General features: G+C 57.4%; 1 protein-coding gene across 4 annotated transcripts; it reads left to right on the forward strand.

Annotated features, from left to right (window-relative positions):
* The first annotated feature begins 843 nt into the window (after positions 1-843).
* On the forward strand, positions 844-18,017 carry LOC115338381 (choline transporter-like protein 2). 4 transcript variants are annotated; one of them, XM_030006948.2, is made up of 22 exons: positions 844-954; positions 4,505-4,553; positions 4,638-4,711; positions 4,926-5,010; positions 5,369-5,453; positions 5,605-5,727; positions 5,835-5,895; positions 6,135-6,258; positions 6,856-6,939; positions 7,347-7,459; positions 7,669-7,800; positions 8,172-8,271; positions 8,415-8,507; positions 8,779-8,863; positions 9,203-9,465; positions 9,538-9,632; positions 10,149-10,252; positions 10,654-10,727; positions 10,952-11,022; positions 11,233-11,321; positions 11,723-11,807; positions 12,298-18,017. In XM_030006948.2, the coding sequence occupies exons 1-22, from the start codon at positions 909-911 to the stop codon at positions 12,417-12,419; spliced, it is 2,157 nt and encodes a 718-aa protein (XP_029862808.1). In that variant the 5' UTR covers positions 844-908; the 3' UTR covers positions 12,420-18,017. The 4 variants fall into 4 exon arrangements, with proteins under 4 accessions (XP_029862808.1, XP_029862811.1, XP_029862810.1 ...); XM_030006951.2 differs by having other exon boundaries at positions 14,743-18,017; XM_030006950.2 differs by lacking the exon at positions 844-954 and adding an exon at positions 2,346-2,803.
* Positions 18,018-18,232: the final 215 nt, after the last annotated feature.

An 18,232-nucleotide genomic window follows, 5' to 3' on the forward strand; every position in this document is an offset into this window, starting at 1 on the left:
GGGGGTCCCTGCAGACCCCAGACCCCCGGTTCCCCCACCCTGGGGGGTCCCTGCAGACCCCAGACCCCGGATTCCCCACCCTGGGGGTCCCTGCAGACCCCAGACCCCCGGATCCCCCACCCCGGGGGTCCCTGCAGCACCCCAGATCCCTCATCCCACCCCGGGGGGTCCCTGCAGACCCCAGACCCCCGGATCCCCCACCCTGGGGGTCCCTGCAGCACCCCAGATCCCTCATCCCCCCCCGGGGGGGTCCCTGCAGACCCCAGACCCCCGGATCCCCCACCCTGGGGGTCCCTGCAGCACCCCACATCCCTCGTCCCACCCTGGGGGGTCCCTGCAGACCCCAGACCCCGGATTCCCCACCCTGGGGGTCCCTCTAGCACCCCACATCCCTCGTCCCACCCTGGGGGGTCCCTGCAGACCCCAGACCCCGGATTCCCCACCCTGGGGGTCCCTGCAGCACCCAGACCCCCGGATCCCCCACCCTGGGGGTCCCTGCAGCACCCCACATCCCTCATCCCCCCCCGGGGGGGTCCCTGCAGACCCCAGACCCCCGGATCCCCCACCCTGGGGGTCCCTGCAGACCCCACATCCCTCATCCCCCCCCGGGGGGGTCCCCTGCAGACCCCAGACCCCCGGATCCCCCACCCTGGGGGTCCCTGCAGACCCCACATCCCTCATCCCCCCCCGGGGGGGTCCCTGCAGACCCCAGACCCCCGGTTCCCCCACCCTGGGGGTCCCCGCCGCCCTCGCCCCCCCCCCGGAGCAGCGATCGGGGCGGAGCGACCGGGGGCCGGTCCCGGAGCCGCCCCGCCCGCAGCCGCAGGCGCAACGCCCCGGGGTCGGGGGGGGCGGGGGGGGGAACCGCCCGGAGCATCCCGGAGCATCCCGCAGATCTCCGCCCCGCCATGGAGGAGCGAGCCGCGGGCAGGAAGGACCCGGACGGCGCTTACGGTACCGGCACCGGGCACCCCCCCCCCCCGGCTGCCCAGCCCCCGGGGCCGGGACCTACGGGGGTCCCCTAATCCGCTCTCCCATCCCCCAGCCCGCCCGGGGTCCCTCGAGGGCTTGGGGACCCCCAAGAGTTTGGGGACCCCCAGATTTTGGGTACCCCCACGGTTTTGGGGATGCCCGGGCTCGGGGACCCCCATTTTTGGGGACTCCTAGGCTTGGGAACTGCCAGGTTTGGGGACCCCCAGGGTGTTGGGACCCCCCTGGTTTTGCAACCACCAGGCTTGGGGACCCCTAGGTTTTGGGCACCCCCAGGGTTTGGGGACCCGCAGGGGTGCGGTGTTGGGGACCCCCAGGGTTTGGGGATCCCCAGATTTTGGTCACCCCCAGGGTTTTGGGGATGCCTGGGCTTGGTGCCCCCCATTTTTGGGGACTCCTAGGCTTGGGAACTGCCAGGTTTGGGGACCCCCAGGGTGTTGGGACCCCCCTGGTTTTGCAACCACCAGGCTTGGGGACCCCCGGGGTTTTGGGACCCCCCCCAGGCTTGGGGACCCCCCAGTTTTGCGACCACCAGGCTTGGGGGCCCCCAGGTTTTTGGGACCACCGGGCTTGAGGACCCCCATGCTTGGGGACCCCCTGTCCCAGCCCCTGGGACCCCCCACCCTAAGCAGCCGCCGTGCCGTGCCTGGGGGTCCCAGCACCCCACTGCCCGCAGGGGAGTGGGCTTCGCTTGGGCATGGGGGGGCCCGGCTGGGGCTGGGGGGGCCGCGCGGCTCCGGGCTGTGCCCGGGGGGCTCAGAGCGTCCCTCGGCTTCGGCTTGTGTTGGCAGGTGCCGGTGCCGGACCCTTCCCGGCTCCGTGCCGGGGCAGCCGGTGAGGGGACAGTCCCTGCTGTGGGGGTGCGGGAGGTGCCGGGGGGGGGGGGGTCCTGGTGGCCCCCAAGCCCGGGGGGCTGCTCCGGCCCCAGCGAGGGGGTTGCAGAGGAGGGGGACGCTGGAGCCGGCACCGTGTCCCCTTCCCGGTGGGACCCAGGGGCCAGCCGTCCACCAGATGCCCCCCATATGCGGGGACGGGGGGGGGGGGGGGGGGATGCCGCGTCCCAACTGGTTTTCCTGGGCAGGGGGTCCGCCCAGCCCTCCCCAGCCTCGGCTTTTGTTCCCCGAGCCGCTTCGGCGGGTGTAAATCCCGTCTGCCCTGACATCACCAGCAGCCTATGAGCGCCGGCAGCGACGCCGCGGTGCCGCCTGACCGCGACCCTCCGAGCCGTGGCCGTGCCGGGCGGCAGCGTGCTATTCCTGACCGCGAGCCGGCGCGTCTGGCCGGTTATTTATTTATCGCCTAAATATAACCCTGGGGTGGGGATGGGAAGCTCGGCGTCGCCGCGAGCAGGGGCATCGGCACTGGCATCGCCGACCTCGTGCCCTTTGCCGGTTGAAACCGGCGGCTCTCGCCGCCTGCCCGTGCGCGCTCCCGACCTTTGCGCTGTGCCGGGTTTGGCAGGCCCAGACCACCCCCTCCCCGGTGCCGGTGACCGCCGTGCCACGTCGGTGGCCGCCGGGCTCCACGGCGGTTTGCGAGAAGCCGGTGCCGCAGCCGGTGTTTTGCAAGGCCGGAAAAACAGCGAGGCGCGGAGGGTCGCGGCGAAGCGGCTGCGCCTTTAAAGCCATGTTTGCGCACCGGAGGGTGGTTTTCTGGTGTGTTTAACCGGAGGCGGGCGACGGCACGCCCAGGGCGGCGCATACGGCGAGGGCCGCGGTGTAGGGGCTGCTGCGCGTCTGCCGCGGGCCGGGGGCCGAGGCGTGAGCGCTCGCCGGCATGGGGGGCCAAGGGGACGACTACTACGGCAAGCACGGTAAGGCTTCGGCAACCGCTCGCCGTGGCCGGGGCGGGGGGTCCCGTGGGGGCTGCCGGGGAGCGATGGTCCGTGGGGCTCGGCAGCCCGGCCGCGGGTCGGGGTCACCGTCGGCGGCCGCTCGCCGCGGGTCGGGGTCACCGTCGGCGGCCGCTCTCGCCGCGACTCCGGACGGAGGAAGTTGAACTGCAGCAGATAAAGGAGGAAAAAACAAACACGAAATGGGAGAGAAAGGGGAGGATAAAAAAAAAAAGGCAAAACAAAGCAAAACCAAAAGCAGCTGCCGTTCTCGCTGCGTTGCTTTCCCCCCCAGCCGTGGGAGGCCGGGGGGCCGCGGTGCCGGGGGGCCACCCTCGCCGCGTACCGGCATAACCAGCACAACGGCGTCGCTGGCACTGGCGGTTAATGCTTAACGACTGGGACAAACAGGTTCCCGGGGTTGGCGGCTCGTCACCGTGGCCGGCGCCCCGGTTACCGCCGGAGCCGGCTGTCCCTTCGCCGGCCCCGGGGTTTTTTTTGGGGGGGGGGTCCCTGGGGTTCAATCGTTCCTTGCCGTCCCCCCACCCCGCAGCAATGACCCCCCTGCCCCATGCCGGCGTTTTGGGGTGTAGGTTCTTGGAAAGGGCTGGGGCGGGGGCTCGGCTGCTCCGTGGAGATTAGGGATCCGCCGGGGCTGGGAGCAGGACGCTCTGTGGGGAGCAAGCTCCCAGAGCCCCCCCAAAATACCCTGAATCAAATGTGTCCCCGGCTTGGGGCTGCTCTGAGCCCCCCCCCCCAAAAGGCACCCCCAAAGCAGCCGTGTCCCTGCCATGGCGTTGCTCTGAGCACCCCCACAAATGCCTCAAAGCAAACATGTCCCCGGCATGGGGTTACTCCAAGCACCCCCAAAACTGCGTAGAAGCAGGCATATGTCCAGCGTGAGGCTGCTCTGAGCCGCCCCAAAAGGCACCCCCAAAGCAGCCGTGTTCTCGGCATGGGGTTTCTCCAAGCACCCCCAAAAATATCTTGAAGCAGATGCGTCCCTGCCCTGGGGCTGCTCCGAGCACCCCCAAAAGCACCTCAAAGCAGACGTGTCCCCAGCGTGGGGGCCCCCCCAAAAGGCACCCCCAAAGCCGCCGTGTTCCTGGCACCGGCCTGTTCCCACGGCTGCGCTGCCTTCGCTGGCTGAATTCCCACCCTAAAAATAAAAGAGGGGAAAAAGGATCGTGCCGTATCCGCCGGGCAGGAGCCCAGCGCCGTCGTGGGACCAAGGCAGGTCCCTCCGGCGAGCCGCGGCGTCGGCTGCCCGTGCTGCTCCGGCCGTGCCGGGGTTCTGCGGCACCCGAAACCCGCCGGGTCCCCCCCGCCACTGACATTGCGGCTCCCAGCCCCGCTCTGCCTCCGCGGCTCTTCGGTGCTTCCGAGGGATTTTGGGTATCTTGGGCAGACACAGGGAAACGTTTTTGGAGAGAACCGCGTGGAAACGAGTTTTCCAAGGGAATAATTGTTTCCACGCCTGGACAGCAGAGGCACGAACGGAGGGAAATGGCATCTGGAGATTATTTCCCTCCCGATTCTGCTTATCCTGAGGCTTTTGGTTAAAGCGTTATGCTCCCTCTGCTTCTCTTTTTGTGTGTGGTGGCGAGAGGAGGATGAGGAGCCCCTTCCTCCCATCCCAGCCATCCCCCAAATTGGTTTTCCGTTCCTTCATTGTCTCTGCAGGGACGCCGCAGAAATATGACCCGACTTTCAAAGGTCCCATTTACGACAGGTAAGGGAAGCCTCTCGGGAGGTGCCGGTTTCGGCGGTGCCGTGGCCCATCCCGTGTCCCCAACGCTCCTCTTCCCGCTGGCAGGGGCTGCACGGACATTATCTGCTGCGTCCTGCTGGTCATCGCCATCGTGGGCTACGTGGTGGTGGGTGTCGTGGGTGAGTACCGGGAGGGTCTGTGCCGGTTTTTGCTGCGTTGGCAAGTTTTCGGCAATAGGGAAGAGTCGGCTTGTGGCCGTCTGGGCCGGCAAAACCCTGCGCCGAGGGGCGTCGCGTCCTCCTGCTCATCCCGATGGGGACGGGTTGGGGGAAATAAGGGAGCGGGGGCTGCGGGGGTAACCACAGCCACGTTGTTCTGCTTCCCCCTCCTCAGCCTGGACCCACGGGGACCCCCGGAAGGTGATCTACCCGACCGACAGTCGCGGGCAGTTCTGCGGGCAACAGGGAACCCCCAACGAGTACGTGCCCCGGCTCGCGCCCATCGCTCGCCGCCGCCTTGGCGTCGCCGGAGAGACCGTAACCTTGGGGTGTTGCACCCCGCGGCGCCGGGACGGGCCGCTGGCCCTGCCCGTGCTGCCTGCTCTCTCCTCTGGCTGCAGGGAGCGGCGGAGACCCTGCCCGCTCCTGGGAGGTGCAGAAAAGCATCGTAGCAGCTTGCAGCTCCTGGTTTTTTTGGGGGGTTGGGGTTTTTTGGGGTCCTCCATCCCCCTTCCCGAGCAGGCGGAGGGATGCGGGTGCTTCCCATCGCTTCTCCCAGGGCAGGCGGTTCCCCAAACCGGGATTTTTTTTTTTTTTTCTGCCTGGTTTGCTTTGCAGGAAGAAACCTTTCCTCTTTTACTTCGACATCGTGAAGTGTGCCAGCCCGCTGGTGCTGCTGGAGTTTCAGTGCCCGACCACGCAGGTACCAATCCTGGCTTCGAGGTGCTGCGCCAGGCGCGGCTCCCCGATGCCGTGCTTCTCCTTGGGGAAGCTCCAGTTTGCGGCGTCCCCGTGGAGGGGGCTCCTGCCTTCATGTACAGCCCCCCCACTCCGTGTCCTCTCCTCCCATCTAGATCTGCGTCAGCAAATGCCCGGACCGGTACCAGACGTACCTGAGCGCCTACGGCTCCCGCACGCCCAGCGAGCTGGAGTACTACCGGCAATTCTGCGTCCCCGAGTTCAAAAACCTGCAGAAGGTGGGTTGGTGTCGGCATTCCCCCGCTGGCCCCGGCGATGCCGGCGTTCCCTGGCGCAGTAATTCCTGCCCAGAGCGTTAATGTCCAGCTTGTCTGTCCCCATCCAGGCTCCCATTGAGGTGCTGAAGGACAAAGAGTGCCCAGCCATGATTATCCCCAGCACCCCACGTACGTCCGGAGGGCTAACGAGCTGCGATGAGCCGATTAACAAGCCCGCTCGCTTTCGTCGCGGTCAGGGGAAGCGGGCGCTTGGCAGGCTGGCTGTTGGGATTTTCTGGGGGGTGGTCGGAGGCTCCTGTTTGGGGTTTCTGGGCATCCAGTGTAGGTTTGTGACCACGGGGAGGGGGTTTTGGCTCGTTTCCCCCGCTGAGGTTTGCGACGCTGAGTTTTCCCCTCCTCTCACCCAGTGGCGCGGCGATGCTTCCCGGCCATCCGGGCCAAGAAGGGCGTCATCATGGTCGGTAACGAGACCACTTACGACGACGGCCGCGGGCGCCGGAGGAACGTCACGGAGCTTCTGGAAGGGGCCAAGTGAGTCCTCGCACCCTTCACGCCGGGCAGGTGCCGTGGTTCGCCGGTCACCTCCATCTTTGCCGGGGCGGTCCCGAGAGCGAGCACGTGTGGTGATGACGGCAACGTGGCGGGGATGCAACCGTACCTGGGGGAGACTCTTAACGAGCTGCTTTGTTATTGCTGCCTCACCTGGAAGAGAATCGAGTGGTTTTATCTGCCGGCACTTCTGCACCACATTTGTTTAGCGATTTATATTGCAGAAGAGCCTTGAAAGCCCCGTCACGGAGCCCTGGTCCTGTGTTTGCACAAAATCCTCCACCAAAACTCATATCCCGTGTTTGAAATGGCAGCTGGAAGGGAGGATGAAGGGAAAGCAGCGGGGTCAGCTTGAAGCAAAACAGTGCCGGGAAATCATCCTCGGTCTTGTTGAATTTTCGTGTTTTCAGGGAGTCTGGCAGAGGGCCGTTTGGCAGGGGAGGACAAGGGGCCATTGAGGCAGCGCGAGTACAGGCAGCGGGCGCGGGCAGAGCCTCGCTGGGGCTGAGCCCAGGCTGATGCTCCTCCGCTTCGTTCCCCCGGCTTCCGCTTCATTCGCGTTTTATTTTTGTGTTGCAGGAAAGCAAACGTGGTCCTGGAAACCAGACAACTGGCTATGAAGATCTTTGAAGATTACACGGTTTCCTGGTACTGGATAATAATGTGAGCAGGGGCCGGGCTACGCTTTACGGCCATCCCTTCCCGCGGGCAGCTGGACTGGAGCCCGCGAGGGCCGATGCTCTGCCATGCCGGCCGCGGGCTTGGTGCCATGCTCAAGCATGAGGCAAAGCTCATGAATTACCGATTTTTTTTTTTTTTTTTTTTTTCCCCTGGCCTTTGCATAATTTCCATTCAGACAAAACAAGAGATGCCAGAGGGTGTTTTGGAGCAAATTTACTGGGATCCTGCTCGCGCTCTGTCCCCTCCGCCATCAACGATTCCCATTTTTAAGGCTGCCCCATCATTAAAGCTTGAGGAAGGAGAAAGGACAAGCTGACTGATGGAGGAAAGCGGTGGGGAGGGGGTGGCATCGCCTGGTTTTTTGACGCGTTGCTGCCTTCCTCCCGCAGAGGCCTCGTGATTGCGATGGTGGCCAGCTTCATCTTCATTGTCCTGCTCCGCTTCCTGGCCGGGATCATGGTCTGGGTGATGATCGTGATGGTGATCCTGGTGCTGGGCTACGGTGAGCGGGTGATCGGGACCTTCTCCCTGGCTTTCCCCATTTTTCTTTCCCTATTTTAAGTGGGCTTTGCACGAAGGAAGTTCGTACACAGCATCCTTCCAGGTGTCTTCTATCCGAACATCGGCATCAGTGGGGTTGAGCAGAGCCTGCCGGCATCTCACTCTCTGCTTTTCAGTGTAAATATGACAATTTTCTCCTTTTCACCGCAGGAATCTTCCACTGTTACATGGAATATGCAAAACTAAAAGGGGAAGCGGGTTCTGATGTCTCCCTGAAGGACCTGGGATTTCAGACAGACCTACGCGTCTACCTCCACCTGCGGCAGACGTGGCTGGCGTTCAGTAAGTCTCCGTCCTCCTCTGGATGCGGGACGGGACACGGTGGATGTGCCCCAGCCCCGGTCCCTTTGAGGGACAGGGCTTGGGAAGGGGAGAGCACGGAGATTTGGGGTCTTCTCAGTCTCTTCATGGCCCTTTGCAAAGAGCTGGGCTAAGGAAGGTGGCTTTTCTTGATGCCACCTCTGCTACGGGCCTGAGCTTATGGCTGGGATGACCGGCCACGGGGTGGGTGCTGCTTTTCCACGTGAACCCGGGGTGATGGATGTCCCCTGAGGAGTGTTCGGTGCCGTGACGGATTTGCTTGGCAAGGCAAAGGTGGCCATTGGGCACCGTCCATGCCCTCGCGCTACCTGGGGCTCCCCTTCTCCTCCCAGTGATCATCCTGTGCATCGTGGAGGTGGTGATCATACTGCTGCTCATCTTCCTCCGCAAGAGGATCCTCATTGCCATCGCGCTCATCAAGGAGGCGAGCAGGTCCGGGTGTCCCCCGTCCCCAGGCAGAGGTGGCCGTTGTCACCCGTCGCGGTGGGAGGACTCGGGGACGGCTGGGCTCCGGCCACTGAGGTCCTCCCATTGCCACGAGGATTCTGACTGGGTCTTAACCATCTTCTCGGCAGAGCTGTCGGTCACATCATGATGTCGCTGCTGTTCCCATTGTGCACCTTCTTCTTGCTGTGTCTCTGCATCGCCTACTGGGCCAGCACCGCCGTGTATCCTTTCCTCCTCCTCTTCCCCTTCCCTGCGCCTCTGCTCCCCAGGAAGGAAGCTGCTCAGATGTCAAAGGTCTTCCAGGCCGCTGAACATCTCACAGGATTAGTGACACATCCGTTTGCAAAACTGCCGGCTTAAGTCTCTAAGTTTAACTTAAAACAAAACCTGGCATAGAAAAGCAATTGCAGGAGGCTGGTGAGAGCAAAACTGAGTTAGGATTAGGGTTTGGGGTTTGCAAAAGCGTATCTCTCCTTAACCGTTGCTCTGCAGTTTCCTCTCCACCTCCAACGAGGCGATCTATAAGGTTTTTAACGAGTCTGCGTGCCAGTTTTCCGGGCAGACCTGCAAGCCGGAGGTGAGGGCGTTGGGAAACTCATACAAATGCTATGCTTAATCTGTCAGAGATAAGATTGTTTATTACGTGAAAAACATTCTGGTGGCTATTCGAGCCTGCAAGCTCTTCCAAGTGAAATTCCGCCTTTCTGAACTCGTTTACGTCATGTCGTTATTTTTCTTCAAGCTGTTGTGTGCACAAAGCTGACTTTTCGGTCTGAGCAAATGCTACTGAAAAATTAAGCAGGATAATGTCTTCTGAAAGTCGAGATTGCTTTGGGTTGACCAAAAGATGCCATCGGTCCGCCCTGTGGCACGTCTCCGGCCACCGCAGTGCATGAGCCTCTGCTGTCCTCTCTAGACCTTCAACACGAGCAACGTCACCAAGCTGTGCCCTGACGCCCAGTGCCTCTTCGCATTCTACGGGGGCGAGACGGCATACCACAAGTATCTCATCATCCTTCAGTTCTTCAACGTCTTCATGTTCTTCTGGCTCGCCAACTTCGTGATCGCACTGGGCCAGGTGACGCTGGCAGGGGCCTTCGCGTCGTACTACTGGGCCTTCAAGAAACCCGACGACATGCCCGCCTTCCCCCTCTTCTCTGCCTTCGGCCGTGCGCTCCGGTATGTCCCTCTTGAGGAGGACTTGCGAGCTTCTTGAGGTTGTCCCCTTCTAACCGGAGCAATCTTTCCCAGGTACCACACCGGCTCGCTTGCCTTTGGCTCTCTGATCCTCGCCATCGTCCAAGTCATCAGGGTCACACTGGAGTATCTGGACCACAGGTTAAAAGGTAGCGAAGCTGGAATGGCAAATGAGTAGATGAATTAGGTTGGCTGCTTCTGCTTTCCTTGGTGCCAGAGCTCGGGGCTAACATCCAGGGGAATAATTTCAGTATTTCGGTAGAGAATCGAGATTTTCCTTTTGGGATCCCATAGCCATCTCTCTTTCCCCAAGAGATGTTTCACAGGGCAGGAGGCGAGGGATGTGCCACGGCTGCCGCGCTAAGTCAACCAGTCCTGGGTGTCTGTACGGGTTCCAGGGAAGTCTGTGTCTGGCCGTGTGACTCTATCGATCGTGAAATGTAAACAGCGAGCAGAAGCGTGGGAAGAGCATGCAAGGCTCATCCCGCTGTCTGCAGCAGTGTTGGCCTCCCAGGGAGGCTGAAAAGAGGGCGTAGAGGTGGGGGGAGCCTGTGACGGGGCAGTGGGACGTCTCGTTGGGACCTTGAAGTTGCTTCTGTGAGGAAAGGCGTGTCTCGGTTTGGCTGCTCACTGAGCTGAAATGCTCTCCCGTGGCATTTCTCCAGCTGCAGATAATAAGTTTGCCAAGTTCCTCCTGAGCTGCCTGAAGTGCTGCTTCTGGTGCCTGGAAAAATTCATCAAATTCCTCAATAGAAACGCATACATCATGGTAAGAGTCTCCCAACATTAACGCCCAAAGGGTCATGACTACAGTGGGGTCATCTCAGGACTCTTGGCGATTTCTTTCGGTGGCTGTTGAGAACCGTGTCTCCCAACGTCATGGGTAAATGAGGCTTTTCAGCATTTCCCAGCTGTTTCACTGGAAAGCCTTGACTTCAGCCGTGTTGCTTTGACTTTGGGAGGGACCTTCTCAGAGACACCGGGGTGTGGAGATTTAGCTCTCGGTGTCTGCGATGCCTGGCCTGTCAGTGGATGACAAACGCACTTCCAGGGTGGGATTTATCCGAGTTTTACTCAAAGATGGGATTAATTGCACCCTCTTCTTAGTGGTAAATTCAGTGCGGCTCCATTTCTCTCTTCTCTGCCTCTTTTTTCCGGGACCCACCCTAGATTGCCGTCTATGGCACCAATTTCTGCACCTCCGCCAGGAACGCATTCTTCCTGCTGATGAGGAACATCATTAGGTGAGATCCTGGTGGGTGCGAGGGCTCTGCTCTGGACAGCAGGCTTGGTTATTTCCAAGTCCTTCTCGCTGCCAAAGATCAACCCTGATCTGCCTGCCTTGTTTTCAGGCTTTCACGGCGTTTTATGCCATGTTTGCAACGGGTGTGCACATTGGCCACCTCCTCCCATGCTTCCTTCTGAATTTGGGGTGGGGAGCGGATGCTCATCTCTCTCTTGTTTCCAGGGTGGCAGTTTTAGATAAAGTCACGGATTTCCTCTTCTTCCTCGGTAAACTCCTCATCGTGGGAAGCGTCGGTAAGTGCTGGGGAGTGGAAGTTTATCCTCGGGCTGTATGGCTGCTCTAGGCTTTCATAGCCAGTTACGCCTTCCCGAAACCTCCGCTATCTTCACCCCTCCCGTGAGATCGTTCCTTTCCCTCCTGTTTTACATCTCCTTCCCACCACCTGTTTGCTGTCTGTCTTCTGCCCGGCATCCCACAGTGATTTTCATCATTTGTTTTTCCAGGAATCCTTGCCTTCTTTTTCTTCACCCAGCGGATAAAGCTCGTCCAAGACACAGCGCCGCCCCTAAATTACTACTGGGTCCCTATTCTGGTGAGCCCCTTTCTCGTCTTTTTGGGGAATTTAGAAGCGATGGAAAGAGATTCTTAACACAAATGCCTTAAAAACACCCCTCCGCTCACTGCTTCTGAAGGACCTTCTTTGTTGAAGGTGTTTTCTCTGTCCCCGTCGAAATAAGCCCTTTGTTTCAGCCAGCCACGAAGAGGCGTCTCGCCCTTCCCGTGCTGCCCAGATTGGCCTCCATCCACCGTCGTCGCTGAGGCCTTTTGTCCTGAAGCGGGCTGGTCTGAACAGTCCTGCCCTGTTCGCTTCTCCTCCTTTCCTTGGGGAATTCAGGGGATTCAGCAGGTTTCCTCCTCCCGGATAAGGGATCGGGGTTTTGTGGTCTTTGCAAGATGTCAGGTCGTGGCATGACCACACAATTTCTCTTTCAGACGGTGATCGTGGGCTCCTACCTCATTGCCCACGGGTTCTTCAGCGTGTACGGCATGTGTGTGGACACCCTCTTCCTCTGCTTCTGTAAGTGTCCGGCTCGGAGTGTCCGTCTTCCGCTGGGCAGGAGTTCGTGGTAGTAAAACCTCCCTCCCTTTGGGGCTGAACCCCAGAGTTGTCCAGATTTGGGGTTTGCTCCAAATTCCCGTGGCCTCTCTGTGTGGTTTTTCTCCCGCTTTTTCCTTTACCGACTCCTACCTGCGTTCTTACCAGCATCTGCTTCCCCCCTGCCTGCTAGCAGTGGAAACCCAGAGCCTGTCCTTGGGTCTCCTGCGGTCTCTCTTGATCTTTCTGTTTTGGTGCTTTGGTCTTGGTGGAACCTAACTGCAACTAACTTCAATTTTCCTTTTTTTTTTTTCCCTCTTTTTTTTCTTTTTTTTTCCTTCCCCTCTCGCCCTCGTGTCTCTCTTCACATGTTCTCCGTCCTTCATCTCTGCCCTGCCTCTCCCTGGCTCTTTTTCACTGCTATTTTTCACTCTTCCCCATCACGGCCGCTTCTTCCTGGGGTTGTGAAAAGGTGAAGATCTGGAGAGGAACGATGGATCTCCCGAGAGGCCTTACTACATGTCCCCCGAGCTGAGTGAGATCCTGCTGAAGGGGAACCTAGAGCCTTCCAAAAGCGCCGATAGCCAAGGCTAGGGGCTGGCCCCGGGAGGAAGGCTGCGTGCCTGGGGGGGCTGCAGGATGCTCTCGGCCCCCCAACCCAAGCAGCGTTCTCCTAAGCCTGCGGGTGGCAGCCACGGTGCAAGTCTTTCCCCTGGATGTCCTTCAAAGCCTTGAGGGTAGAGGGGGTGCCGATTCCTCAGTGCCCGATGCTGTATCAAATCTACCTTCCTGCCCAATAATGAATATTCTTGTATCGAGAGAACAAACCTAGAGTGTCACCTAGAGTTAATCTGGGGTCCCACGTGTCCCAGTAGCGCCTGGCGAGGAGCGCTCCGCTCCGGCGAGCGGCTGGGGACCGGCTGGACACGCACGGGTGCCGATATATAGTTGTGTTTCGCGTTGAAGCGGAGATCTTTGTTCCTAACCGCCAGCTGTGAAAAGGATGGGAGAGCCCCTCTGCTCGCAGGAGGTACCTCGTGTTGCAGGGCAGTGGTTTGTAGGACGGGCTGAGTGGGTTCGACAGCCTGAAAACTGGTCTCTCCGCGCTTTCCTCTTTGTTCTGCCCCCAGCAAAGAGCAACGAGCCTCTTTCCTCGCCCACTCTTTCTATGCAAAACCGGGTTGGCGCACTTAAAAAGACTTCTTTGTGAGATTGCAGATCTTTTGCTTTTAAGTCTGTTGCATCAGCCGGGCCTTCCTCACAAAACAGAGCTTGCCCTTTTCACAGCCAAAAACTCCATTTCCTCGCGCCATCGGTTTAGGGAAGCCGAAAAGAGCCGTCGCCGGTTGCAAGCCGTTAAAACTCAGAGGGCTTTAACTGGCAGCATCCCTCATTTAAAATGGTTTCTCTTGCTGGTTGCACAGAGGTTTAATGGCTGCAGGGAGGTGGTGGCTCGTCCTGGGAGCTGCCTGATGGGCTCTGCTTTTTCCCCGCCCTGAGGTGGTTGAGTTGATGGTTTGGCTTCTGCCTGGTCCGGGCTCCTACGGGGCGGAGGAGCTGGGGGGCTGCAAAGACTTTTCCACGCTAACGCAGAGTGTAGGTGGAGACGCTTGCCAAGACCTGCAGGCTGGGGTGGTTGCGGGAAGGAAGATGGAGCCTGCGTGGAAGGCGAGTCCCCAAGCCGGCTACGGCAACTCTGAATTGCCGAGGGACCGTCAAGGGAAGGCGATGTCTGGAGGAGCGGTGTGAGCACCTCTGACGGGCTGGAAGGCTGCGGGGAGATAGTGCGTTGCGCTGGCGGGTGTTACACCGGGAACGTATTGCGGCATCTCTACAGCTAGAGAAATCAGACCAAAAAAATCATAAGTTTGATTGGGAGGCAGCTGGTGAGGGTTACGGCCCCTAAAGAAATGGCAGCCAAACACAGGCTGGATCCTCACCTTGTTTTCTCCTCTTGATAGTCCAGAAACGATCAAGATTTTAAAAAATGCCATTCTGGCGGCACACAGCCCGGGTAGCTGTGGCCAGATCTCCTATTACAAATCCTCGTGCAGACAGAGAGGCCCGTCTTTCGAGTCGTGCCCTCTTAGGACAAAGCTGTAGTGTTAACGCTTGTATTTTCATTACAGAGAAACACTGAAATCCCTCTCAAAATATCCCAAGGCGCTTTCAGTCAACTCTGAAGCTGGTGCTTTGTGGGTTTGTTTGGTTTTGGTGGGGTTTTTTTGGTGGCTGTGATTTTCCTACCACATCTTGCTGGCGCAGCTGCTTTGCTTTGAACAGCGAGAGGCCGAGCAGCGTGTTCGGTGCTGGGAATACACCTAACGATTATGTATGCATGGCGTGTTGACAAGGGCGTCGCGCACCCGGCGAGCAGCGCCAAGCGAATACCGAGCGAAATTGCTTTGCGCTCGCGTCATGAGCCATTTCGGCTGCACAAAGAGCAGGGAGAGCCGCGCTGCCTGGCTCCGTAGAGGAGGGGAACCGCGCTCCAGGCTGGCAGAGCTCGAGTGGCGCGCCGAGGAGACCGCTTTTCCTATGGCACTGTTAAACTTTCCCACTGCCCCCCCTGGAAAAAAAAAAAACCCCACCCAAAGCTCTGCTTTCTTCTAAATAATAGCGGCCTGTTTCCAGAGCGTGATGGTCCCCGTAAAATGGGAAAGGTGCTGCTGCGGTGGTTTGTACAGCTAGGGGTATTTAGCTGTGACACAGGGACAAAATACCCCCTACCCGCGATGAGCCGAAAGACTTTTATTTCTGTCAAAGATGATTATTAGACGAGCAGGAAGGCTGCTCCTCTGGCATCTCTCTGCCTTTAGGCTCCTTGCTGCATCTGCTATGACTCCTGCCACGCCAACCTGTGTGTCTGTCCCCCCCGCACTGCTGTGCGGGGCTGGGGGGGGGGTTCTCTTTGCAGTGGAAGACCTGGAGCGTAACGACGGTTCGGCCGAAAAGCCTTATTTTATGTCACCCGACCTGAAAAAGCTCCTGAAGAAGACGAACAAAGGTCAGCCTGACGCCTAGAGCTTGCCCTCGTCCTTTCCGTGCTTCCTCGTCCTGTTCCCGCTTCGGGAGCAGAGCTGCAGGATAACGCCCAGCGCTCAGCATCGTTTGTCCCGCCTGGAAATCTCGTTAATGAAGCTCGAACCACCATCTCCTTTACCCCTGCGGTGGGCAAGCAGCAGAAGAGGGGTTCGTTAAAGAGTGGAATGGGTTATTGTTAATGATTCAACCTTAAATCGTCGGGGTTGCTAAACGAAGACCGCTCTAGCGTGTCTGCTTCCGCAGAACTCATCGCAGCTAACATCCCGTTGGTCCCCAGCCAGCTCAAATACTGAGCTGGGGAGTTCCCGGCCGAATCCTGCCAGCGCAGGTGCCGATAAAAGCAGCGCAGAAATGCCTCTGACACAGGGCAAAGTTCCGTGTTCCAGGGTGTCGACCGACACCGAAGTGAGTTTAATTGGATTTAGTAATTTTATTTTATACTGGTAAAAAAAAGATGACGTTACCTTCAGGTCAGCTGTGTTTGGCTGTCCCTTAGTGCCTGGGTAAATCCAGGTGCTGCGGTGCCCAGCGAACAAGCTGATGGCTTTAAGCAGCTCCTCGACTTGGTTTTTATTTGCAGCCCCCCCCCCCCCCCCCAATATTTAATTGCAGTAGTTGATTCCTACCCAGAGAGCTGAAACATGCTGAAATCACCTTGCTTCTCTCGCCACCCTTTGGAGACGCCTTAGGGCCCTGCTTTGGGGTTGTGCTGGGCATGTTTAGACAATTAATTCTCTTAGGAATATGCCAATTAGTGTTCTTGTAGCCACCTGCGAAGGGTGAAGGTGGAGGGAAATGAGGGGTTAATGAGCAGGACTTGGGCGTTAGGGCGCTGTGCTGGGTATCCCACTGAACCAGGGGTTTGTGTTTGGATACAACCTGGGACGGACGGACGGACGGACGCTCTGTACAGTTATTGCATCTTTCTAGGACTGACGGCTTCTACCGATTCCTCCCCCAAAAAACCTGCATTATATATTTAAAAAAAAAATTTACAGTAAAGCCTTCCCTAACTGTTGAACAAAATGCTTTGCCTGTGTGACAAATTTAGGAAGACCCCACCTGCGGGCATGGTGAAGGAGTAATGTATATATACATATAAATATATATTCTATTTTATTTTTTTTTTAGCTTAACATTAGGTAATTTTAAGCAAACCAAATGACAAACAACAGGTTGCCTTATGTCCTTTAGATGCCACGGCAGCATCTGGACTTGTAGCTGACTGCTGTTTCTAGTGGGAAGGTCCAGACCTTTGGCAGCTCCTGTCAGGAGAAAAAAGGGAAGGTTTCTGAGAAATAGATTGAAGGGGGTTAAATGTCACTAAACCACAAATATTAAACTTAAATTTTAACAAAATAAAACACCTCCTCTGATATGCGCAGCTGCCGAAGTGTCCTCTGAGCAACAGGAGGCTCAGCCGGGTATAGTCACCACCACAAATTGTACCTTTTTGTGGTTTAATTTGTTTAAAAATAAATGCACTCAGGCTTTGGTGAACAATTTAACAGCTACCAAAGCACAGGGTTGGGGGGCAGCAACAGCGGGAGGCTTGTGGGGTCACAGGCACCTCCCTGCCTTAAAAAATGCAAACGTTTGCTTAGCCACGTTTAATTTGTGCTGAAGGATATATTTTGCTTCTTTTATACATATTTCTTAGTAATCTTTAGATCCGGGTAGTATTTTTGTAAGATACAAGGAGTGTTTTCTATCTGAATTATTAAATGGTTTGGGGGTTTTGTATATTTTGCTTTTAGTAGTTGTTTCAGTTCTGTAGCCGTTATTTTGATCTCTTCCAGTACTATTTTTGTGACAGATTTTGAAATATCTACCTGGCAGCACACTGAGATGTAACTGCCCTGGCCCGGGGCGGCGCAGCACCGCTGACGTCTCCCTAAGCCGATCGCAGGTGTAGATCTACGCTTGCTGGAATCAAACGCCATCGTTTCTCTAAAGCGCCTTTTTCCTCGCATCACGATGTAGCCAATCCAATGCGCGGGGGGAGAGCTAAAAAGGCAAAGGTAGAGGTAAAGCTAAAAAGAGGAGAATCCTCTTGGTTTGGGGCAGGGGGAATAACTAAGGGAATAATTACGGGAATACATTCAGTTTACAGCTATACGAGCACCTATGAGAAAATATTTTCTGCAGCCTGATGCTGGTCCTGAATTATTTTAATTTTTTCCTCTCTCATCCTTGTGTAGGTTTTGAGGTGGTTTGTTTTATTTCCTGTTTGAAATTTTTGTGTAGAGGGTTAAGTTTACTCTCGCTCCTCGACTTTAGCTGTTCTCTTTTTGTATCGAGACACCTTCGTTGTGGAAACGCTGTCCGAAATAGCAGAGGACCATCAGTAACTCGATTTATTTGCATAAACAGCCCATATACAGTAGAGGTTTTTAGGTCTGGAAATACAAATGTTGAAGTAGAGAATAAATTTAGCAAAATGTGTTCTTTGGGCCGTGGGGCTGGCTCCGCTGCGTTCTGTAAACTCGGTATTTGAGGAGTGGAATTAGGGATTCCCATTTCCAGTAAGCCGAAGCAGCAGCCGGCTTTTCAAAGCTGAAAACTACACGCGCTGTGCTCACCGAGAGCTTCGGAAAGCAGAGAGGCAAATCTTCCAGTAAATGAGGAGGTTTTGGAAAAAAACAGAGCCACTCGGGCGAGGGCAGCTGTCCAGCGGGATTTTAGTGTCCGGAAAGGCTTCACTCTGGGACTTGGGTTATTTGTTTCTGCAAGCGTGGAGCGATCCGTGCACTTGGAGCATGTCTCCCGCGTAAAGCTGTGTATTTAAAGGCATTAATTTGTCTGTCTTTGGGAATAATCGCGCCCTTTTCAGTACTGAAATGCAACTTTTGTCCCTATAAACCGCGCATGCTCCGAATCCGTTCCCTGAATCGGGCCAGGGCAAGTAAAAAAAACTAAAAAAAAAAAAAAAAAAAAAAAAAGCTAAAAACTGCAGGGTTGATGTTCTGCAAAACAAATTCCTTCTTTTTTAATGTATTTCTGAGGCATTAACTACCGCTACTATGCACCGGGGCTCCTATGCAAGGACGCACCTCCGACAGGAGCGTCCGCGCGCGTTCCTGATGTCGTGTGTGACGGTTCCATTGATGTCAGCGTTGCAACCACAAATAAAAGTGCCTGTTTGGACCTCGCTTCCGCCGCGCGCTTCCTTCTGACCTCACGGGGCTCTGACATCACGGCAAAGCCTTTACCAAATTCTCTGCAGCCCTTCGGAGAGGCGTTGGGAGTGGAGGGAACCTCCGGGGTGCCGCTGGTCCAACCGCGCTCATTAGTTCCTCTTCGTTGTGGCTTCTGCTCGTCTCCGCAGCGTTTTTCTGCCCGGCAGTGCAGAACAGCTGGAG

The sequence above is a fragment of the Aquila chrysaetos genome, unplaced genomic scaffold (genome assembly GCF_900496995.4).
Source record: "Aquila chrysaetos chrysaetos unplaced genomic scaffold, bAquChr1.4, whole genome shotgun sequence".
Lineage (NCBI taxonomy): Eukaryota > Metazoa > Chordata > Aves > Accipitriformes > Accipitridae > Aquila > Aquila chrysaetos.